This window comes from Lissotriton vulgaris, chromosome 8 (genome assembly GCF_964263255.1).
Source record: "Lissotriton vulgaris chromosome 8, aLisVul1.2, whole genome shotgun sequence".
In the NCBI taxonomy this organism is placed as follows: Eukaryota; Metazoa; Chordata; class Amphibia; order Caudata; family Salamandridae; genus Lissotriton; species Lissotriton vulgaris.
In genome coordinates this window covers 729,898,197-729,920,419 of record NC_141696.1, presented here as the reverse complement: position 1 = coordinate 729,920,419, position 22,223 = coordinate 729,898,197, and the positions used below count along the sequence as shown (strand labels likewise).

The window sequence follows — 22,223 nt, the reverse complement described above, 5'->3', positions numbered from 1 at the left end:
ACCCTCTAGGTAACGTGGCGCGAGCAGCAAGGCTAAACTTGGAGGCGATGTGAGTGAAGTGTTTGCGCGCGCATCCCAGCAACAACATCCAAGGCCCCCACCACAAAGGAAACTCCACACAAGGTTATATATAAAAATAGCCTTTGTATTATAGTAAAAACACATTAGATAACACACAAACTTTACAATGTGCCAAGAGGCACGGGCAGAATTTACAGGGGAAATGTACAAGATAGGGCCACCTGGACCACTGTCAGGAATCAGCACTTTTAGAACTTAGCACTAGGTAGAATTAGCACTTAGAACATAGAATATAAATCACTGTAGCACAAAATAGAACATAAAGCACACAACCAGTAACTACTGGTAACAGGTTAAGTACCACCTACGCAATCCTAACCACCTTAGGAACAGGTCACGCAGGGAACAGGACCTCACTAGCACCACCTGTACTAGCAAGAACACAACCAACTAAATATCACCATACATTTAGGGGCATAGACCTGGGAACAAAACACATGATGCATAAACATACATTCAGCGGTGTAAGGAAGAAAGACACATGATGCATCAACAACACATTCAGAGGTGTAAGAACAAGGCACATGATGGATAAACAACACATTCAGAGGTGCAGGGAAGGAAAACACATGATGCCTAAAAACATTCAGAGGTGTAGCAAATGAACAATTGTGCCAAACTCACATAAGTCACCACCTGTGACTGTCCATAGGCCAACTGGCCTTGTGGGGGCTAGGACGCCCTGTGTCCCAGTGTCAGGGGCCTAAACGTGGCAGCTGCCCACAAAGTGCTGGGCAGCTTTGGAGACAATGGTTTGGCCAACAGGGTGGAGCCTCGCAGGCTCTGGCCAGAACTCTCGTGTCCCCAAGAGCCTCTTGGCTCTAACCAAACAAAAATGCCCTCAGGAGCCTCTCTGGGCTCTTAACCAACCAAAGGTGCGGCGTGAGCCTCTCGGGCTCTGAATGCTGATTGCCCCCTAGAGCCTCTCCGGGCTCTCAATAATAAAATGCGCCCGTTGAGCCTCCAGGGCTCGAAGAGATGTGCCCCCCAACGTTGGAGTCCCTCACGGGGGGCTCGGGGTAAGCAACTGCGAGCCTCTCGGGGCTCTGGAACAACAATGCGCCTTGAGCCTCTCAGGGCCCATCAACAAGGGGGGCTCAGGCTTCGGAGTCCCGCTCGGGGGACTCTAAAATCACAAGATGGCCCCAAGAGTCTCGGGGGCTCTACAGACATGAAAATGCCACAGGGGCGAAGATCGGGCTACATGGAGGGGGGGGGGCGGACACCGGCAATGTGTCCCGACGCCATCCCTCTCTTACAAATAAACACCACGGGCCCCCCACTCACCGGGACATGGGGCGGGGGCTCCTCTCACTCTCCAGGCAGCACGGGCACTACTCGGCAGACCGGGGCTCTCCCTCGAGACCTCTGCAGGCGGTGGCGGCTCGATTCCACCTGGCTTCTCTGTGCCGGTTACCCCGGGGCTCTGCTCCTCCGTGGGGGGCTCACAGGCGGCCGCGCCTCTGCTACTTTACCCCGGGGCTCTCCCTTCACATGGGAGCCCCGGCAGGCAGTTTCCGGCTTCCTCTCTCTCCAATCAGGTCCCGGGCCGGCAGCCAATCAGAGCGCGGCCCGGGGAACAATGTCACGGGGTGTCCCGCAGTCCCGCCCCCGGCCTGCCTGACTTCCTGGTCACGGCCGGCGGCAACGGGGACAATTTCAGCGGGCAATGCCGGGTGGGCACCAGCTTCTTTACAGTGACAATAAATTGAGGTGGGCACTCGATATTAGGGCGGCAATGTCCCTGGCAGAGTGGGCACCTGCCAGGGGACTTTAAGATCGGCAAAAAGCGGGGTGAGCTCCTGCGCCGCCAATGGGCAAAAAGGGGGATCCCCACGCCGGGGCATCCCTCGAGGGCGGCAATTAAGCAGCCAAATGCCGGGTGGGCACCGGCAGAGAGATACAGCGCTCCCAAGCGCTAGAATAGCAAATAAAGCGCTTCCAGGCGCTTAGAGGCCCACAAGTACAGCAAAAGTCCTCCAAGAATTACAGCAGGCAGTGGGGGGGGGGCAAGGCTGGGCCCAGAGCCAGCTCACTGGGTTTCCAGGCAGGGAGTCAGTCCAAGTGGCGGTCCTCTGGCCCAGCAACAGCAGCAGCCCCTTCAGGCAGGATCCTGGAAGAGAACAATTTCTGTGGGGACACAGCCCCATTTTTATACACCACATTCCTTTGTCTGTAGGTGCAGGGTGGGGGAGAAACCAGTCGCAGCTGGTTTTGGAGCACCCTTGATGTGCTCATCACCTCACTCTATTCGCTGGCAGGGCTAGGGTCATCAGTCGCACCACAGGGGGTGGAGCCAGCATTGTCTGGGGAAAACCCAGCCTCATTCAGGACACAGGTACACTCCTCCCCAGCCATCAGCATGCTAATCTCCACACTCATCACCGGGCAGACCCATCATGACTCATGGAGCCTGGCATCCCAGCCAGCTCCAGCCAATCACACGCCAGCACCTTCACAGCACATGTACAGCCATGTCTAGAAGTGTCACTTCCCCACTAGACACATACACGCCGCATATACCATTGCGCAGCATTCACTCTCACGAGTTCGCACATACCAAACTCACGCATGCACACCTCACGCATCAGGAACTACCAAGGACACAGACATTCCCCATGCATTCCTATGGGAGGGCAGGCCAACCTCATTCCACGCACTCAGAGTGCGCACATACTTTCCACTAGGACACAGTGAAAGTGCGCACAACCCAAAAAATCACCATCACCAGGTCACCATTAAAAGCAAAAAGTTTAGGGGTGAACCTGCCAGAAGGGCCAAGTCCAACATATATATATATATATATATATATATATATATATATATATATATATATATATATATATATATATACATGGATCAGTTGCACATTGCAATACTTAGTATTCATGCATTACATTATTTATGGTGTATTTGGAACAGAAGAAGCAGGGAGAATTGGAATGATACAGATATTTCCAGGATACTCATTCCACTTGTCCTATATTTGTGACCATTTTTTCGGGCAGCCTCTTTCAATATAAACAGTTTTCTCCCTCATCATGCGCCAGTCCATGTCGGCTCTCCAGGCCTCCACTGTAGGAGCTGCACTAGCGCCCCACATTCTAGCCACGTTCCTTTCAGCTACCATCAGGCCCAGTCTCACCCATGTTTTATCCTTGCTATTCAGGTCTTTAGGTTCCCAAATATTTAGTAGGCATCTTTTGGCATCAATTTCCATTTGAACTCAAAGGGCCTCCCTGAAACAATGGTGGGTTCCTATCCAGTATTTCTGAACGTGTACACACTTCCACAATATATATGTATAAACATGCCCTCTTGACTGCATTGTCTCCTACACCCTGAGTCGTCTGTTCTGCCCATCCTAGCTAGAGTCGGTTCTGTGACATATATTCTATGAAGTATCTTTATTTGGACCAGTCGCAATCGAGCGGAGATCGTGAATTCCATAGGGGAGGTCAATGCCTCCTGCTACTCATCTTCATCCAGCTCTAAGACATCCCTCTCCCAGTGTCCACGAAACGTTCATAGGGGATCTGGGGCATTATTAATTAATTTTCCATACGTTAGGGAGGCCACTTTTGTTTGCATGTACCCGTCTAAAAGTCTATCCGCTAGGGGTGAGGCTCTGGCAGAGATTCTCCCTTTGGTATCTGTGACGTCAGTGCATGTCTCACTTGCAGGTACTGAAAGTTTTCTGTACCAGCCATCTGGTATTCCTGTTGTAGGCAAGTAAATGATATGATCCCTCCCCCTATCCATAGGTCGCCTACCCTTGAGATCCCTATTGTGTCCCATTTGTCGAGTCCCTCCGTTTTCCTCAGGGTGCCCAACTGTTCCGAATCACACAGTGGGGTGGGCTGCGTAATCTTCTCTCCCCAACCCAAACTTCAATTGGCAGCATGCCACACTAGTACTGAATGCTTGGTTGGCCCTGTCAGAGGAAATTTTGTGGGTTTAGAGTAAAGAGCCATGTTAAAGTTGGGATAATCTTTTTCTGATGTTTCAAAACTTCTGACAACTGGTGAGGTAAGCTGTATGTAATCGCAGCCGAGACTGGATCATATGCTGTGTCATTAGAAAGAGAAGCCTCTTTTCAGTGATATGTCATTAGTGACTGGGCACTCAAGCGTATGGAATATCCCAGCATACAATATTATGCTGAAATTTCGAAGTGTGCTGCTATCCCTGCTGTGGTGTAAGGTGCACCAATTGTGGATTTCCAGACTCAAGCTTTGGCTCATTAACAAAGACTAATAAGTCAACAGATTTATTGATTTTCACTGAGGCATATGGAGTCTCACTAAGTATAAGTAGTTACATCTATATGTAGATTTCTTATTCAATATACCTAGCTACTCAAGCTACATAACATTTGACTTGTATAGTCTCTCTTAATTTTTACATAGACACAAACATGATGGCTGTAAATCCTCAAATGAATCATGACCACTGGCAATTACACTGGGCACATACCATTCCTCTTTTTTTTAGCTCGTCTGTTATTGTTAATTGTAGCTTATATAGCGCGTAATCACCTAAAGGTCTCTTAGCGCTTGTAGAGAAAGCTCCGGGAACCACTGAAATCCCAGAAACACACAGGCCAGTGTCTTATACTGTAGCCAGGGCTTCCCTAAACAAATACGTTTTAAGGCTTTTCCTAAAGGAAAGGAGGGCAAAGTCCTTCCGAAGGTTCATTTACAGACTAGTATGTACAGTAGGCCTCATCACTGAAGGGCAAATTGATTTCCTGTCTTTGTTCGGAAGTCGGCTGGGCATATAATAAATATAATGTTTTGGTCCTTACAGAATGAGCTGAGATCAATAAAAATATAATGGGGTTCTGCTTTTTCCGTATATGATTCCTTATCATCCCTACCTAAACACAATTTATGGTACTAAGCTTCGTTGCAATTTGTTGGTGTTATTTGTTAATTTATACTTTTTATAATGTGTTTCATGGTGCCTTGTGGTTACTTTCTTAGTGACGTTCACTGGGTTAAAGCAATTGTCAAGAGTTTAAAGGAGAATAGGAATCCAACTAGTGGGGGGAGGGTGGTATGACTCCAATGCAGTATTCCTTGATCACTACCACAGGTCATTTTTCTATCAAACGAAGCTGAAAGGTGTAACAACATTTGAACTTATTGTTGAATTTTAACCACTGAAATATGTAATTTCTCCTTAATGTCTAGCTGTCTTGAGTATCTAAACCCGTACAGATGATTGTGTAGAGGTGATTTTAAACCTCATAATTTTGCAATGATTTCATTACTACTCTTTCTATGATTTTATTGGATATGGCGGATTAGAGATCTTCTGGTAATTTCTCATAATCTGCTACTGATCTCTTTATTAGTATATAATTAGGCTTATTTTAGTGGTATAAAGACAGTTCTTTCTAGATTGTTCATATACAACTTATAGAGTTGGTGAAGACATAGGAAGGTTTTGGGATTGAACTTTGTTGGCCCTGGTAATCTCTCAATTTTGTGATGGAATTTGTATGATCTTAGATTAAAACATAGGGACTCTCTTGAATAGTTCATTGACTCATTGATGACTCTCATAAAAGTATTGCTTTGTGGTCACCTCTTAGAACTGGGGGTCTCTAGTTGGCAATGGTGTACACCTTTGACCAAATAGGGACTCTTTATTCAAAGTCATGACAAGGAGATTACACAGCTAGAAAACCCCTGTTCACTTCCTTGGTAGCTTGGCACGAGCAGACAGGCTTACCTCAGAGGCAGTAATACAGTGAAAACACTACAAATGGACATAACACAGATTTTATAAACATAAGTATTCTTTATATAGACTTAACACAAGACCACAAATGACAAAAATCCACACTACTATACTTAAAGTTGATTTAAAGATGATTAAAGTTGCTTAGTTCAAGTTGATGATGAATGCGACAAAGTTCTCAACAAAGTACCTGAATGCGTCACGCAAAACAACCAAAAGACTCACAGAGTGGGAGATGCGTTGGTTCCGTGATCCGGGGGAAAGGTTGTGTCCTGCCTCAAGGCTTGCGCAGAGTAGGGGATGTGTTGTGATCTTTTTTTTTTTTTTAACAAAATTTATTGTGCCACAAGGCAACATCAGAATATCATAGCAAATACAGCATGGCATTTTTCCCCCTCCTTCTGAGCCCCCCTCCCCCCGATCATAACAGAATTCAGCTTCGTGAAGCGTAAGCATCTATGGTCCTATGGCAGCCGAAATAGGACAGTCTTACGGCTGGAAAGCAGTTAATGATGGCATGCATAGGATACCGAACCCTGCAGTGCATAGCGTCCCAGTTAACTAAGCAAACCCTTCAACAACTCCTGTAGCCCTCCTGAAGTCACCTTGTGCTAAGGTTCTACAGTCGCCGCATCAGCCACCTCACAGTTAAATCTAGGCCTTTGCTTCACTGGCCCTATTCGTGGAGTGCTACTCAGGAGTATCCAACCCCATCCTCCCCTATCCAACCCCCCTCCCCACTCCCCATGTCAGTGTGCCCTCTCCAGCCCCCCCCCCCCCAGTGAAAAATTCGGTACCCTTGTGCATTCAGGCGCCGAACTCCAACCAAGATATGTGCCTAGCCACGTCCGCTGTGGGAAGGTGATGGTTCCATGTGGCTAATCAAGTGTGCCTTGTACCCCTACTCCGGGACCACTGCACTACTCAACCCCAGGCGTGTGTGCCCACTCCGGCCTGCATGTGTCTAGGGAGTGCCCGTCCCTGCGCGCTCCTCCGTGTCCCCCTTGCCAGCCTCCGGTCCCCGGGTTGCCAGTACCTCCCCCCATCCTCCTCATCTACCTCGGTTGATGACTAAAGCTCCACCACTAGAGCGCCCCACGCTCTCGCTGCGTCTAACGCCCTGTCATTAGAGGTGAGCCTGGCCAGCTGTAGCCTGAGTGTCCCCTCAGCATTTGCCCAAGTCAAGAAACTCCCCCGCCATCTCCGAAAGCTAGGACCCGCTCTCGACTTCCAATGCATGGTGAGCTCCCTTTTCGCCATGACCAACCCCTAATCAAAGAACTTGCTAGTAATTTTTGTGGCAGGCGTATGAAGGAACCAGAGCACTAGGCACACCCCCATCCCCACCTCGATCTTGCGTTCCGTGACCCGGTTCAGGCACTCCACCACTTCCGTCCAGTAGGATCCCAACCCCGCGCAGGACCAAAACATATTTCCAAAATCAGCGCCCTCCGCATTACAGCGGGGGCACATCGAATGAGTCCCTCCGAAGATTCGGTGTCGTGATCCTTACCGGTGCGGAGGTGATGCGTAGATTCTCAGCCTGGGGGCCCATTGCGATGCTCAAGATGGTGCCTCGAGGCGATGATCCAGTTGCGATGCGGGAAGATGGCGCCCTTGATGCGGCAATGCGATGGCGATGCGTTTACGCCCTGGCAGCCTTGCAACGACTCTGTACTTTGGAGCCGCGACAGGCCCTGCAACACGCTCCTCCGGTGATGCAATGGCGACTCTCTCGATGGCGTCACGCTTCTCCGGTGATGCGACAGCAGGCAGCTTCGATGAACACACGCTTCCTGGGAGATGCAGCTGTGGCATGCTTCTCCGGCAATGCGATGATTTCAGCTGCAGTGGCGACACGCTTCCTCTCGATGCCTCGCGCTTCCAGCTCCCAGCGACACGCAAATATCTGTAGATAGAATTCCCAGCAAGGTAATTCACAGGGGGAGCTGGAGGTGAAGTCTTTTGTCCCTGAGACTACAGCAGGAGGCAAGAACAGTTCATGCCCTTGGATAATATTCTGTAGATGATGAAAGTCCTTAAAATGCTACTTCTCCTTTCCTTGGCAATGAAGAATCCACTGCAGTCCAACCCAGCAAACAGGAAACTGGCAGAGGGGGAGTCAAGCTCCTGCAGATTCCTTTGGTTCTTCTCCTCTGCAAAAGGTTTCTTGTTCCCAGAAGTTATCTAAAGTTCTTGGTTCTGAGTCCCAATATTTATACCCCAAAATCCTTTGTTCTCTGAAAGCAGAGAGGCCTCTGCCTGGTTCAAACCGGTTCCCGAGCACTTTGTTTACAGGACTCCTTCCTTCCTTTCACAGTGCAGGGCAGAAACATCAGACAAGCCACAGGAGGTGGAGCCAGCATTGTAGAGGGAAGGCCCAGCCCTATTCAGGTTCCAGGTGCAACTCCTGCCTTCCATCTAGATGCAGATCTCTCTATTCACCACTGGGCTGCCCCAGCCTGTCTCCTGAAATCCCCCAGCCCTGTCACTCACCAACCCAGACAAGGAATACACAACCTAGCAGAGGCAGGCCTGGACAGTTAGGAAAGAAAATACCTGCTTTTTAAAAGTGGTATTTGCAAACACAGAAGATTAAAATAAACTTTACTAAAATATGTATTTTATTATTCTAAGTTCAGGCATACTAAATTCGAATTTCTACCATGTTCCCTGAGTCAGTTAGGATTATAAGCATGTAATAATCTAGCTGCTCATTCTGGCTTAAGTAAATAGGTAGCCTTCAATAGTGAAAATCAAAAGTGGTATATTCAAACACAGAATATTAAAACCAACTTTACTAAAATATGTATTTTTATCATTCTGATCTCAGGCATGCTAAATTCAAATTTCTACCAAGTTCCCTGAGTCAATTAACATTATAAAATGTAATAATTTAACTGCCCAATCTAGCCTCTGGAGAACAGGTAGCCTTGCAATAGTGAAAAACGAAAATGGCTGTAATTCACTATTCGGACATGCCACACACACCAGAGCATGTCCTACCTTACACTTACAATGCACCCCACCTTTGGGCCTACCATCGGGGTGTCTGATATGAAGCAAAGGGAAGGTTTAGGGACTGGCAAGTGGTACACTTGCCAAATCTACATGGCATTATTAGACTGCACACAGGCCTTGCAATGGCAGGCCTGAGACATACTTTACAAGCTGCTTCTGTCTGTGGCACAAGCAGTGCTGCAAGCCCACCAGCAGCATTTGATTTACAAGCCCTGGGCACACATGGTGCACTGTACTAGGGTCTGACAAGTAGATCAAGTAACCCAATCATGGACTCACTAATCAATACATCAATTTAACATAGGGAGCACTTGCACTGTGGCACTGAATAGCAGTGGCACAGTGCCCAAAGCAAAAAAACAGAAAAAACATTATCAAAACAGAGAGGCAATCAGTAAAAAATGGAAGGGAGACTCACGCCAATGATGCCAGGTCTAACATTACCTTTTCTAAGTGTCTCCCAATCTACCTCATCCACTGTTAGCCGTCCCTTTAAAAGGTGCACTCAATGACTGCACCGTCAATTAGGAAGGGTTGTAGAAAAGACCCTGGATCCTACCTGTCTCCTCCAAAAGGTACCCTGAAGGGGGTGCAAACTAAATGTGTACTTCTTCTCACGTGGGGCACATTTAGCATGTCTCCCAGGTATTTCATACTGTGCAAATGTTTCAGTAATATGGATATGGACAAAGGGATTTTCGCATTTGTATTGGCTGGCTCCCTCACGTTCATGATGCAACACCTTATCTTTTGCATCGGGTAATTTACTTGTGTGAGGAAAGAGCCAAATTGTACTTCGATTGTAGGTTGTTTAAAACGCAAAGGGCCTTGCACTTTATGGACAGGTCTGTAGGAAAGTAGGATCTGCTTCTAATGATTACCCCCACTTTTTGCTTGATGTTGCCCTGTTTTTGACCAGTCTGACTGGGATCCTGCTAATCAGGACCCCAGTCTATCTGCTTTCTCCTTTAAATTGACATACATGTACTTTGGTACACTCCATATTGGAGACTGGGCTACCCTTATAAGTCCCTAGTATATGGTACACATGTACCTAGGGCATAGTTACCCCAGAGGCCTCCCATGGGCTGAAGCATGTATTATGCCACCCATGAGAGGCCATGCAAAATGGAACTACAGGTCTGCTACTGCAACCTGTGTGAGCTGCTGCTTGCACCACTTACTTTAGATATAGGTTCACTATATCTATTGGTCACTACACTTAAAACTTATATGTCACCCTTATAGCAGGCCTTATACATCCTGAAGGCAGGGTGCTGGATTTTATGTGAGAGGGTGCCCCTGCATGAGCAAAGTCTCTCTGCAGCCTTCGGAAACCATTCTCCTGGGATGCCTGTGACTCAGTCGGACATATAGGTAGAGGTGCATTATAATCTCGCAGTAAATGCTATCTCGAAAACGGCTGCATAGAAACATATCTTGTTTGGTATTGATGGAGGGGTAATTTCTTCTGGTAGTTTCTCAATGCAAAACCTTCATGCTACCTCTAATTTACCGCTCAAAAGGTGTTGGGCCCTTCACTCCATGAATTACCTTCAGGAGACTTTAAATAATCATGAACAGTCATAAATGCAATTATTATTTTAAGCTAATAAAGAGAGTTGTTGAGTATTTAAAGGGTTTTATTTTCAAGTCAAAAGTTAATTTTTCTCTGACCCTTTATTCATTAGTAAAATATCAATCAGGTTACAGAATTTGGAAAACAGGAAAAATAGCATTAATACAGAACATATTACAGTCTGCATATAAGCATCACATGTAGAAAAGAAAATGTGGCACAAATGTCATTCAAAACTCTTAAAGAGTTTCTAAGGAAAAATAGTCTTGCAAGGCTAATCAAAATCAAATAGTTTGCAAAAATCTCCCATTAAGAGAAATTAATGCATAAGACAAATAAATCTTTTCAAACCTAACTAATTAGTCAAAGCATAACTTGAAGTTTAGCATCTATTTCTATTTAATCAGCTGCACTCTCTGTCTGCCTGTGTCTAAAGAGCAAGCAGGGAGTGAGATAGCCCCTCCTTCACCAGACCTCAAAGGAATGTGGCCTGAAGTGCCAAGATATGACGTGGAAGCAAGAAACCTCCCCCTGACTCTCCTCGGACGCCCATGCAGCACCCGTGACGATCTCGTACCTAACCCATAGAATGAAGCAAAGCCTAAGCCAAAATGAGCAAGAAGCCAGCTGAGCTAAAAAGCCAGCCCCTCCTCCGGAGAGGTAGTATTTATACACTAAATTTTGGCAGACTACACAAAATGTTTCAACTTTCAGGAAAACCTGTACTGATTGGTCAGTCATGATGGCATGAGTTCTCACAACCCTGACACATTCTAAAAAACCTGACTTTACCAGTTTTAACAGGCAGCCATTTAATGGTAGGCCCCAAAATAAAACAAACAAAAAGATAATATTAATGTCATGTATAAATGTTTACCTAGCCAAGCTTTTCTATTATTTATGACAACATGGCAATATGCAACAAAGAAAAAGAGATGTTATTAACTGAAAATATTTATCAAAATATGCAACAAGTCAAAGTCTATTAAGACAGAAATAGTGGATTTAGGGATGAGCTGGGAAGAGAGAAACATATTCTATTAATCTTCAAAGCTAAAAAGGCCACTTTTCTCTACATTGCAAAAACACATGTTAATTCAGCAAAAGCATTTCAGACTAAATAGGCCTCACTTTCATGTTTTTCATGTACCATGTTTTTAACTTGCACCAAAATGTGTGTGGCAATTTAAATGCAGTCTGTCTGAAGCACAAAAAATAAAACAATGCCTGACTGCAGATGAAATCTGTTACATCAGTATCAAATACCTTGCAATTATACAGGAGGTATGATTCCACCCTTCTTCGTGGGGCCACTGGTCTATCCGGTGCCAGTCTTCTCGAACCGGACAGAACAAAATGGATGCTGCCAACCTGAGACACATTTCTGCCCTCCTGCTGCTGAGCCAAACTCGAGCAGAGGAAGGCAACACAATAGGCATCCTGTCACAGGGAGGTGTGACTACCTCCCAAACAATATTTAGTGTATTAGGGCTGGGTGAGTGCACTCTGAGAGTGCCTAAAAGTCTGCACCTGTGCATAGCCCAGTTCAAGCCAGTTCTGTGAGCCATTGGCTACTGCTCTGGCACGAAACTGGACAAAAGACATGGGAGTAACCTCCCCTCAACCATGCCCCTCCCCTAGTAGGGTCCCCCAAATCTGTCCAACCCTCTCCTGTTGGTACAAAAGGGTTGACCTGACTGTAAGACTTTAGATTTTACGTGGACAAGATTCTACAAGAAGAAACAACTGACCTTCGACCGTTTGACACTGTGGACTTTGCTGGACCTCGACTGGGCTCAACTTCGCCCCCCCTTTTCCGTTCAAATCTTTTTTTGTGCCCTTGCTCCATACAGGCTCTGTGCAGGACCCGTGGTGCACTAAGGACAACTGTAGAATCTCCCTTGGAGTGAAGGAGTCACTCCCCTTCCCTAGCAGGCACCTCAACACAACTGACCGGTCTGCTGCTCCAGAGCTCCAGCGGACTATAAAGATTTCAGCGACACAGGAGGTGGGTTTTTTCAGATCCCTGAGGTTGGTCTGCCCTCTCATCAAGTTTGAGGCCAGTATCCCTTGTGGGGATTGCATAACCCGAACACCTGTGCACTGCGTCCCTTTGCAGTTGCATATGCTGGTAATTCCAAAGCTTGTGCATTGGACGTTGCAAAGTCCTGACCCTAAGCAGTATTTGCACCAAAGAACTCTGGCCTCCTCATACCGAGTGCTCCGTGGGCTGGTACTTTGCAATCTTGCTTGAGGTTCCCTCGCGACTCCTGGTTATTCGGCCCGCGGGTCCTCTTGAGGGTCATCTTGATTTCTGCTGGGCTTTCCTGGTTGCTCCAGGTGTGCCTTGACTCCCTATTGCTTGTTGAGTCCCCTGTACCTTGCTGGTCCCCACTGTAACCTGCTTGACCTTCCTGCGTGGGTTGCTTTTGTCAAGGCTTGTTGGTGCTCCAGCCGGACACCGACCCCTCAGCACACGACATACTTCGTAGGACAGTTCGCACCAGGCTCCTGTTTGTCATCGACATCTCCTGGTCCCCTTGGCTGCAGAGTCAAGCATCCCTTCTTCGCACCTAAAGCAGCCGACATTGGTGGGCATTTGTCGACTGAGCCCCTGGTCACTCTTAGTGACCCAGACTCTGTCCCCTCTGCTTTCAGGTTGCTTCCTTCCAGAATCCAGGCTTGAATTCCACCAGACCCTTTTCACCTTCACAACAGCAGTACTTCTTCACAACCCTCCATTGAGAACGACAGCGGTTTCCAACACCATTCCAGACCTATGCACCCGACTCCTCTGGGATAGGTAACTCTGTACTATGGTATTCATGGGTGGGGTGGCTGTCCAGCCTCTTAAGTTCCAAAGGGTTTGCTCGAAGTCCTCCTAGAAAGGTCCTTAAACTTTAAAATTGCAACCTTGACTTCCCCATAGAATTGTACAGAGCACGCAGTCGTGTTAGCACACTGCACCCGTCCGCTGTGGGGTCCCTATCTACTCACCTTGGGTGGTTCCGTGGGGTCCCAGCGATACTACGTGCTCCAGACCTTGTCTTGACTCAAGTTGTGATTGTTATACCACTATTTTAGTATATGGTTTTATCTCCCCCTGGAGCCCACTGTGTATTGTGCTACTTACAACTGTTCTATTGATCTTGTATTGTATGCCTTGTGTTCTATCCTCGTGTAGAGGATAGTAGAGAGTGTTATATTAATAAATACATATTTTTAAATAACTATTGTGTGGTTCTCCTTCATTTAATCATTCCGTAGGTGATATTCTGGTAAAACAAGCTGCTTTATATTCCTTCAAAATTAAGTCTGAAGGCTGCTCTCCACAGTTACAACTAGGATAGCTTTCTAAAGCTTATCTCGTTTGGACTGGTGCAAGGTGCCCACTTTAATTAGTTGACATCATATACCAGGCCAACTTGTCCCAAGTTCAAGTGGCAGAAGTGACTATTTGGTTGCACAACATGAAACATTGGATACCCTTTTAATCCTCAAGTTAATTTGAGCCATATTCATTATTTGTGTGCCTCTTAAGCAAGACAAAAGGCATTGTTCATATTTGTTGCACCCTCGGATACTAGTATGAAAACGTTGCTATTGTTGACTGGCATAGAAATATCACTGGTGCTGCAGGTGCAGTAGTCTCAGGGCCCCATAGGATCTAATCGGCCCATTGCACCCCAGTTCTTCCTCTCTTTTACTCCTCAACCACAGGTTAGACAGGCCATTTTTGATCGGTTGTTGCATTAGGCACCCACGTACCCCTTGCTTTGCCACTGATTGTTGATGGCAAGCCATCCACCGTTCTCTACGCTTTGTTTGACCATCAAGTTACTTGATTTCCACTGAATACTTCAGAACTAAAAATATGCAGCAGAAATGCAACCCCGGAATCTTTACAATAAATTAAGTACAATACATTTTTGGTCGAATGCAAATAATAAAAACGTGTATAATTTAACGTAATGTTTACTTTTTTCCATGTATTTTTTCCATGTCACTTTATTTCCCAAGGGATGCCGTTTGTTTTGTAAATTGAATCGTTAGAGAAAGCTATCACACTTGTTATGTTTCATATTAAGAAATTAATTGTAATTAGTGTGCATGTGATGGACATTACTAGTTATCATAACCTCTTCCTACTAATCTTTAAACTTCCTTCTGCCCCATCATGCCATCAATTGTTATTCTTACTCTGTTGTCTTTTCAACCCATATCTTTCTTGCTACGTTTAATTTCGTCCATATCCTCTCTTCTATCGTGCCTTTTTTATCTCAATGTTTTCTTTCTTTCTTTCTTTCTTTCTTTCTTTCTTTCTTTCTTTCTTTCTTTCTTTCTTTCTTTCTTTCTTTCTTTCTTTCTTTCTTTCTTTCTTTCTTTCTTTCTTTCTTCCTTCTCCTTTTCTTTTGCACCTTTGAATTCATACAACTAGCTGATTCCTTTCGTATTATACTATTCCTTTTACTTTTTCTTTCCTCCCTTCTTTTCCTTTCCCTTCTTCCTTTCCTTCCTACCGTTCCCCTCCACTTTAAACTTGCTTTTTTACTTCTGAAAACAATGTTCATCCTCTTTACTACTTAAGGATGCATTTTAATGTCAGTGCCCTTTGATATTTCTACAGGTTAATGGGTAATTGTAATGAAAAATCTTCATGTTACAATCTCTAATTATTTTGAGCACACTAAGCAAAGTGATTCAGAATGCACGTGCCCTTCTGCAAAAACAGCCAGGAAGAGCACGGCATGGAAGGAGCTGTCACGTCTTATTTCAAAGCATACTCTGAAGAACATTCATCCGTGAAGTTCTTTCATTAGGACAGGCCTTTGATCACATTTCAACCTCCATTGAATTTCTTTCCTTGAATGTGACATTGAAGTGTAAGAGAATCTTTTTTTTTCTTTCTTTTTGCATTATCAGATCAGGAACAGACCATGCACCGTCTCAGTGCCTCTATCCTACGCCACTCCATCAATACAGAGTCTGTTTTCTGCCTGCCACTCAAACAGACACAAGGTACGTCCTGGTTTGTTTAGTTACTCTGGGGAGGGCAGTCGAGGAAGATGCTTTTAACGTAACATCACTCTCAGTATACTCTTTCAGAGATCGTGGCAAGGAGTTATTTCATCCCTGCGTTTAATTGCTAAGGAACGGCAGATTGCCGCTTCGTACCTTTAAGACTTGGCAAATCAGAAGAAGTGGAAAATGACACAATATGTGGCATCACCCATGGTCCAATCACATGCCCAAACAGTTAATGGCAGTAAAGCTGTGTAGGAGAACTGGTGTGAAAGGGGGGGAAGAGAAGAGTCTGCTGGGATGCCAGTGAGTGCACCTGAGGAGGTAGAAGGGAAAGGGCGATGGGCCAAGCTGACCATGGTGATGGACTGAAGAGGAAGTCGATTAGGAAACCGTAAAAAGAGAGAAAAGAGTGAGAGGATGGTGAGTGAAGGTGCATGGGGACAGAGTAGCTGCAAACCAAAGGGATCTATCTGGATATAGATATAGCCAAGAACAGAATTGTATAGAGAAGTGATTGAGTAAGAAAACCAATAATGGCACCTGCATACAAACATGAGATGAGACCAAGGATTTAAATAGGTCTCCCACAGGCATGACCAGATTAAAGCTGGGTCCTATTGTTTGGGAAAAAATATTAAAACTGTTCTGAATTCTGAAGGGTACAAAATATATTTTGTTGAAAATAGAATTAAGAAGTTCTTTATATACTTAAAAAGCGACACCGCATAGCGTGAGGCAGTTTGGCCACTAGTAGTGTGTCAGCAAGTAACTGTAGAATAGTATCACTCAAGATTTCATCTATATAATCATCTGAAGGATTCAATTTGTAATTAGTTTGGAATTCTGAAAAGGATATAAATACATTACTTTAAAAATAGCATATATGAAAAAAGAAATCCAACATTCCATGTTTTTCAAAAGTATTTATTCAATTTTTTGAAGTTTCAAAGAAGGATTGGGCCAGAGAGATATAGATTTTGAACGTTTGACACTGAAGTGAAACGAGAGGGCAAAGTGTAAGGGTGCTGCTTGAGAAAGTTTTAGAAGTGGAGCAGTATTAATTATAGTTACAAAAAACTTGTAACAGGAAAGGCTAAACCCATTTCTTTCCCCAATTAAAGTCCATGTTGAGCTTGAAACAAGAACTTTTTGGTTTCACAACCAAAAGACTCTTGTCTAATTAAAAAAGCAGAGCGATATTTATGAAAATCTGTAAGGCCTAAACCACCATTAGGTTTGATAATTTAACCATGTTCTAACAAATTCCTATGGGTCTATTATTGTATTTAAATTTAGGGAATACAGAATATAAATTGCTGTAAAATGTATTGCGATTATGTAAAAGCAGCAGGGATCTGAAATTGGTAGGGTTGTGACCGTTTGAATCACTTCAATCTTCCCCCACCAGCTTAAATATAGAGAAGGGCATTTATAATGTGTTTCTTTTATCTTTAGAGGCGTCTTTTAACAGTTTATATCAATAGTACTCTGGTACACATTTAAGGTAAAACATTATTTAGTTTACATGAATGAAATAACCAGAAGCTTGGGCATAACTTTTAATAATTTGAAAGATAAATGATACAGATGTAAAAGGGCCATCGGCATATATTAGTTTATTACCAGCATATGCTAAAGTGTTCAATAGCACTTTCTTATGCATATGCGCTTACTGTCTTCAGATTGGCTAATAGCACACAATATTGGCTAATAAAAAAGGAAGAGGGATAATAGGCTGCTTAATGCCAGTGAACAGATTCAAATATTTTGAGTTGAATCCTTTCACCATAAATTTACCTGTTGGTTTAAAATATACATATTTGACCCTACTAGTGTAATTTGGACCACCGTTAGGTTTAAGATCTCTTTTATTATTATAGAAAGCAACAAGGTGCAACAATCAACCCACCTGCATCCAACGGCCGGTGAGGTAGCATTGAGTAAACTCTTACCATGAGAAGGTAAAGTGGGTAAAAACAGAGGGAAGAACAGTCAGGATAGGAAACGAGGAAGGGTGTGTTTGTGTGTACTGACAACCTAAATGAAGGGCGAAATACCAGTCATATGATAGAAGTAGCGGGGCGAACATGAGCTAGACTGAAATCGATCTTCATTTACCAGGTTAGGTGGGTTTACAGTCAAGGTGGACTTGTAAATAAATAGGGCAGGCCAGTTCTTGAAATTCATCCGATAGAAATTGGATGCAATGCCCCCATGTCTTGTCAAGCAAGGGTAACATGTACGTCACAACTGCTTTTAATTTCTCCACTCCTAGCAGTTCCCATAATTTTGCGGAGTCAGTCTAAGTGTGTTGGGATTGCTTCGGAGCCCCAACGGGAAAGCAAGAGCTGTTTAGCAGCTCCCAGCACCAGAGTAATGGCGCACCCTTTCAGATATTTTAGGGGATACTTCAAGGGATTCGGGAGTTTCAGCAGAATGTAGATGGGAAACCTAGGTATGTCTGTGTCATACATTTTATCCACGGCAGCCAGCACCTCGTGCCAGAAGGAACTTATCTTGGACCATTGTCAGAGGATATGAGTGAGGCTACCCATAGCGCCACGAACATGCATTGTCCCCGTCTGTTTTTCACTTGGCAAACCTGGCCGGAGTGAAGTTCCAATGTTGTGCTATTTTAATGAACATTTCTTAGCTAACAGACTGATGCTCGGGCACTGTGGAGAATATTGTGCCATTCTTTATCAGTAAAGGCGCATTTGCATTCCGCCTCCTATTGTCGCTGCACTGATATTTATGGTGATGTCTGCGGTGTGGTGAGAAAGGCGTGGATATCAGAAAGGAGACTTTTATCGGAGGAGTGGGGGAGGGGCCATTTCTTGAATGGGGTTAGTAGTCTACTAGCATGAGGATGAAGCAGAGGCTGTGGCATCCAGTGGCCAATAGCCATGTAATGCCAACGTGTCCCCGATGGGAGTTCGTAGACTGACTGGAATTGATTAAAGCCCATAAGGCCATTGGCGTCAAATAGATCACCTATCTGTCTGCAGTTAGCCTCCTGCAATACATATATGTTTAGACTTGGAGCGTGGAAGAGTCTGGATTACCTATTATCGGTTTCTGAGGTGAAATAGGGGTGAATAATCCCTGTTAGAGTTGCACCCTTTCCCATACTCCAATGGTAGCTCAGAACACTGGTAATATATAGACTCCAACTGGCTGGTGTGGTTTCAACAGCCATAAGACCTTCTATGTTATGAATGCTTGCCACTGCTTGATCAATAAAACACCAGTGTTCAGTGCTAGTGGGACCAATCCACCATATAATGCAGCTGTGTTGCTTGATATTAGCACAAAAGGTTGAGAACCCGAAGTCCTCAAGCCAATTGGGGTAGGTATATCTGTGTCTTTGCCATCTGCGCCTTCCTACCATCCTTGAGGAATTCCCAATTAAGACTCTGCAATCTGTCTGGCATCCGTGGGGGGTAGTTGGATTGACAGTCTGCATAACATATAGAATTTTCAGCAAGAGTGGCTTCTTGATGGTTACCATACAACCCAGCCAAGAGAGACCGTAACTTTTCTATTTAGATAGATCGGTGTGGACATCGTCAGTAGCACCACATAATTATGTTCTACAATTCAGCCGGGTGTGAGATATATCTGCAAACCCAGGTACACCTCCTCCTGTCGGACCTAGATGAACAGGAATCTAAGTTTGAGCCGGGCTTGGTCAGCCTTCCGAATGGTGAGTTTCCAAATAGAGGATTTTTGGAGGTTAGCTTTAAAACCAGAAGCTCTTCCAAAGGCTGCTAGTTCACCCATCACCACCAACAGAGAGTCATAAGGGTTTGATAAAACGAGTAAGACATCATTAGTGTAGAGTACAGTTTTGTGTTCCCTGGCCCCCATAGCTGCTCCTGTAATGAGAGTGTTATTAAGTATCCGTTCAGCAAAGAGCTCTATATATAAGGCAAATAGTAAAGGGACAGGGGCAAACCTGAAGAGTGCCTCTATAATGAGGAAAGTACTGAGACAAGATTCTGTTAACCCTCACCAGTGCCTTAGGGAAAGTGTAGCTACACTGGATCTACCGACAGAACCATGGACCAAGGCCAAACCACATCAACATGGAGCGGAGATATGGGCAGTATACCCAATCAAATGCCTTGTTCGCATCTAAAGAGAGGAGAAGGGCCGGTGTGCATCAGTGCTGCATCTTGTCTAAAAGGTGATAGACATGTTTGGTGTTGTTGCTACAGCCCCTCTTGGGTATAAACCCGGTCTGATTCAGCTCTACTAGGCTTACATGTAGAGAGCCAGTCTGTTAGCACAAAAGCCTGTAAAGATCTTTACATCCACGTATAATAATGAAATTGGGTGGTAGGAGGAAAAGTGTTTAGGGTCTTTACTGGGATTGTGAATGAGTGTGATCGTGGAAAGTTGCATTGTGTCTGTCAGTGAACCAGTGGTGCTGAAAGTATAGTATAGCAATGTGCCATAAGCTTTATAAAGTCTCTCCTTTACCCATCATGTCTAGTGGCCTTACCAGTTTGTAGACGTTGTATAGCCATAAGGACTTCATTGGGAGTAATGCCTCTTTCTATAGTGCTGCTATCTGTCTGAGGCATGCAGGCTAGAGGAACTGGTCCCAGATAGACGTCAAAGCTAGCAGCATCAAGATGCTCAGCCGAGTAGAGATTGGTATAAAAACATTCAAACTCCTGGATAATCGACTCCTATTGGTGTTTCGAGGTGCCATCATTGCCCATCAGTTCATCCACCCTATGTTACACGGTTCGGGAGCGGAGGCTATGTGCAAATAAGCTCCCTGCTTTGTTTCTTCCTACATAATATTTTTGCTTTATACGTAACAGGACTTATTCTGCTTTGTCCATGTCTAGGGCCTTTAACTGCTTGCGGACTGCCGTAAGCTGCCGCTGAGTCGCAAAGAAACCAGTGCGCTTATGTGAGTCCTCTAGGTCTGTGACCCTAGTCTCTAGCTGAGCTCGCAGATCACGCCTGTCTTCATTGAGGTGTGCTGCTATAGCGCAATAAATTGACCCTGTAATGCGGCTTTCAATGTTCCCCACAGTAGTGCTCTAGTTGTGGTTGGTGTCATTAGTAGCTAAAAATGAGTTGATAGTGGCCGTAATCTCAGTAAGCATTTGCTCATAGGTGAGAAGCTTAGCACTAAGACGCCAAGTATGGGGTGGCTGTGTGGAGCTGCATATTGTAGGGTGACAGGGGAGTGGTCTGAGAGGGCAACTACCCCAATATCCACTGCCGAAATGGCATGAGTGATCCATGGGGAGGCGAAAAAGGAATCAACGCGGGTGTACATCTGGTGTGTGGCAGAAAAGAAAGTGTAATCCTTAGCGGTTGGGTGTGTTTGCCTCCATACGTCCATCAACCCGCGTCTGCCAGTCACTGTCTACAAGGAGGTGTAAAAGCGCTAGTCTGCCCGATTGTTGGATAGACCTACCTAGCTGTGAATCAACTACTATATTGAAGTCATCCCCAATAATGATATCTGATCTGGGGTAGTGAGAGCACAACCTATTGCGTCTTTAAGGAAAGCTTCCTGGTGGTCGTTAGGGGCATGCAGATTTGCCAGTGGGAGCCTATGCCCTTTCAGGGGGATGCACCGTGCAAGCATCTCAGTATGCATTTGTGTCACCCTCACAGGAAAGTGAGTTGCTAGAAGGATTTCCATTCCCGCTTTCTTCACTTGACCAAAAGGACCTCTTAGCCACTTCCCCTGTGGTGTTAAGACCCCTAACATTGAGTCTGAGTAAGTTAACCATCGGATTGTGGGTATGTGGAGTCCAGCGAAAGCCAAGCAGACCTGGAGATACATATATAACCTCGGCAGGCATTACTGGTAAGTGGTGTCTGAGATAAGAATATGCAGCAATAGATCTTCAGAGGGGGTAAGGGTGGGGGAGAACAAAGAACATGTCAACAAGTGAGTTTCCCACCTGGGAACACAAAGAACCAAAATTTGAGGGTTTCTGTCTTCAGCAAAAAATCACTTCATTTTCCATCTCGATGTGTCAAGAGTGCCCCCACTGCCAGGAAACATCAGCAATAGGGGAAGGAGCCACTCGCTAGGCCCGGAGATTACAAACAAGAGGAAATCAGGATCTCCCAGAGAGGAGGGCTGACTTTTACTGGCTGGTCAGTAGTGGAGCAGTCTCTGGTCTATTAGGTAATCATTGTTCGCTTTTTGCATCAGCAGCATCTTTGTGGCGCAGTAATGCAGCTCTTTCTCTCCAACTCTCAGTTTCTGATGGTTATCAAGCTTTTTCTTCCTCGGGCAGGCAGAATGGCGCAGATCAATAGTTGAGACTTGGCCTTGCGAAGGTGATTGGGCAGGATGGTCCCCCGGGAGTGCTGTAATATCTAGCAGTGACCGGGCTTCGTCTAGAGTTCGAACACTCTGTGTTTTGTTCCATAAAATTGGAGTCCGAAGGGGTACCCCCACTTTTACCCAATTCATTTCTTGCATAGGTGGTTTGTCAGTGTCTGAAGGGCTCTAGCATGTCACAATGCCATTGGGGAGGGGTTTTGATAAAGCCATTTTTTGATGCCCTCGATGTCACTAATAGTCTTGTCACGCACCACAGAAATGATGGCCTCCTTTTGTCTGTAATAGTGTAAGCATGTGAGAATTTCTTGGGCTTGTTGTAGGGAACGGGCTGGGCCTTCCGCTCTATATGTGCGATTGAGGACAATTTCTTGGTCTCTAAGTTCTGGGCCACGTGACAAAATAGACGAGTAACATAGTCCACCAATTTCCCCGGTATTG

The 22,223-nt window shown here is 45.2% G+C and overlaps 1 protein-coding gene across 1 annotated transcript in view; it reads left to right on the top strand.

Annotated features, from left to right (window-relative positions):
• The window catches only part of CFAP47 (cilia and flagella associated protein 47), a 2,734,468-nt gene that overhangs the window by 1,869,338 nt on the left and 842,907 nt on the right, over positions 1-22,223 (top strand). The window contains exon 57 of the mRNA XM_086934611.1: positions 15,353-15,448. Coding sequence (XP_086790737.1) covers positions 15,353-15,448 — 96 coding nt within the window. The remainder of the gene's footprint in view (positions 1-15,352; positions 15,449-22,223) is intronic.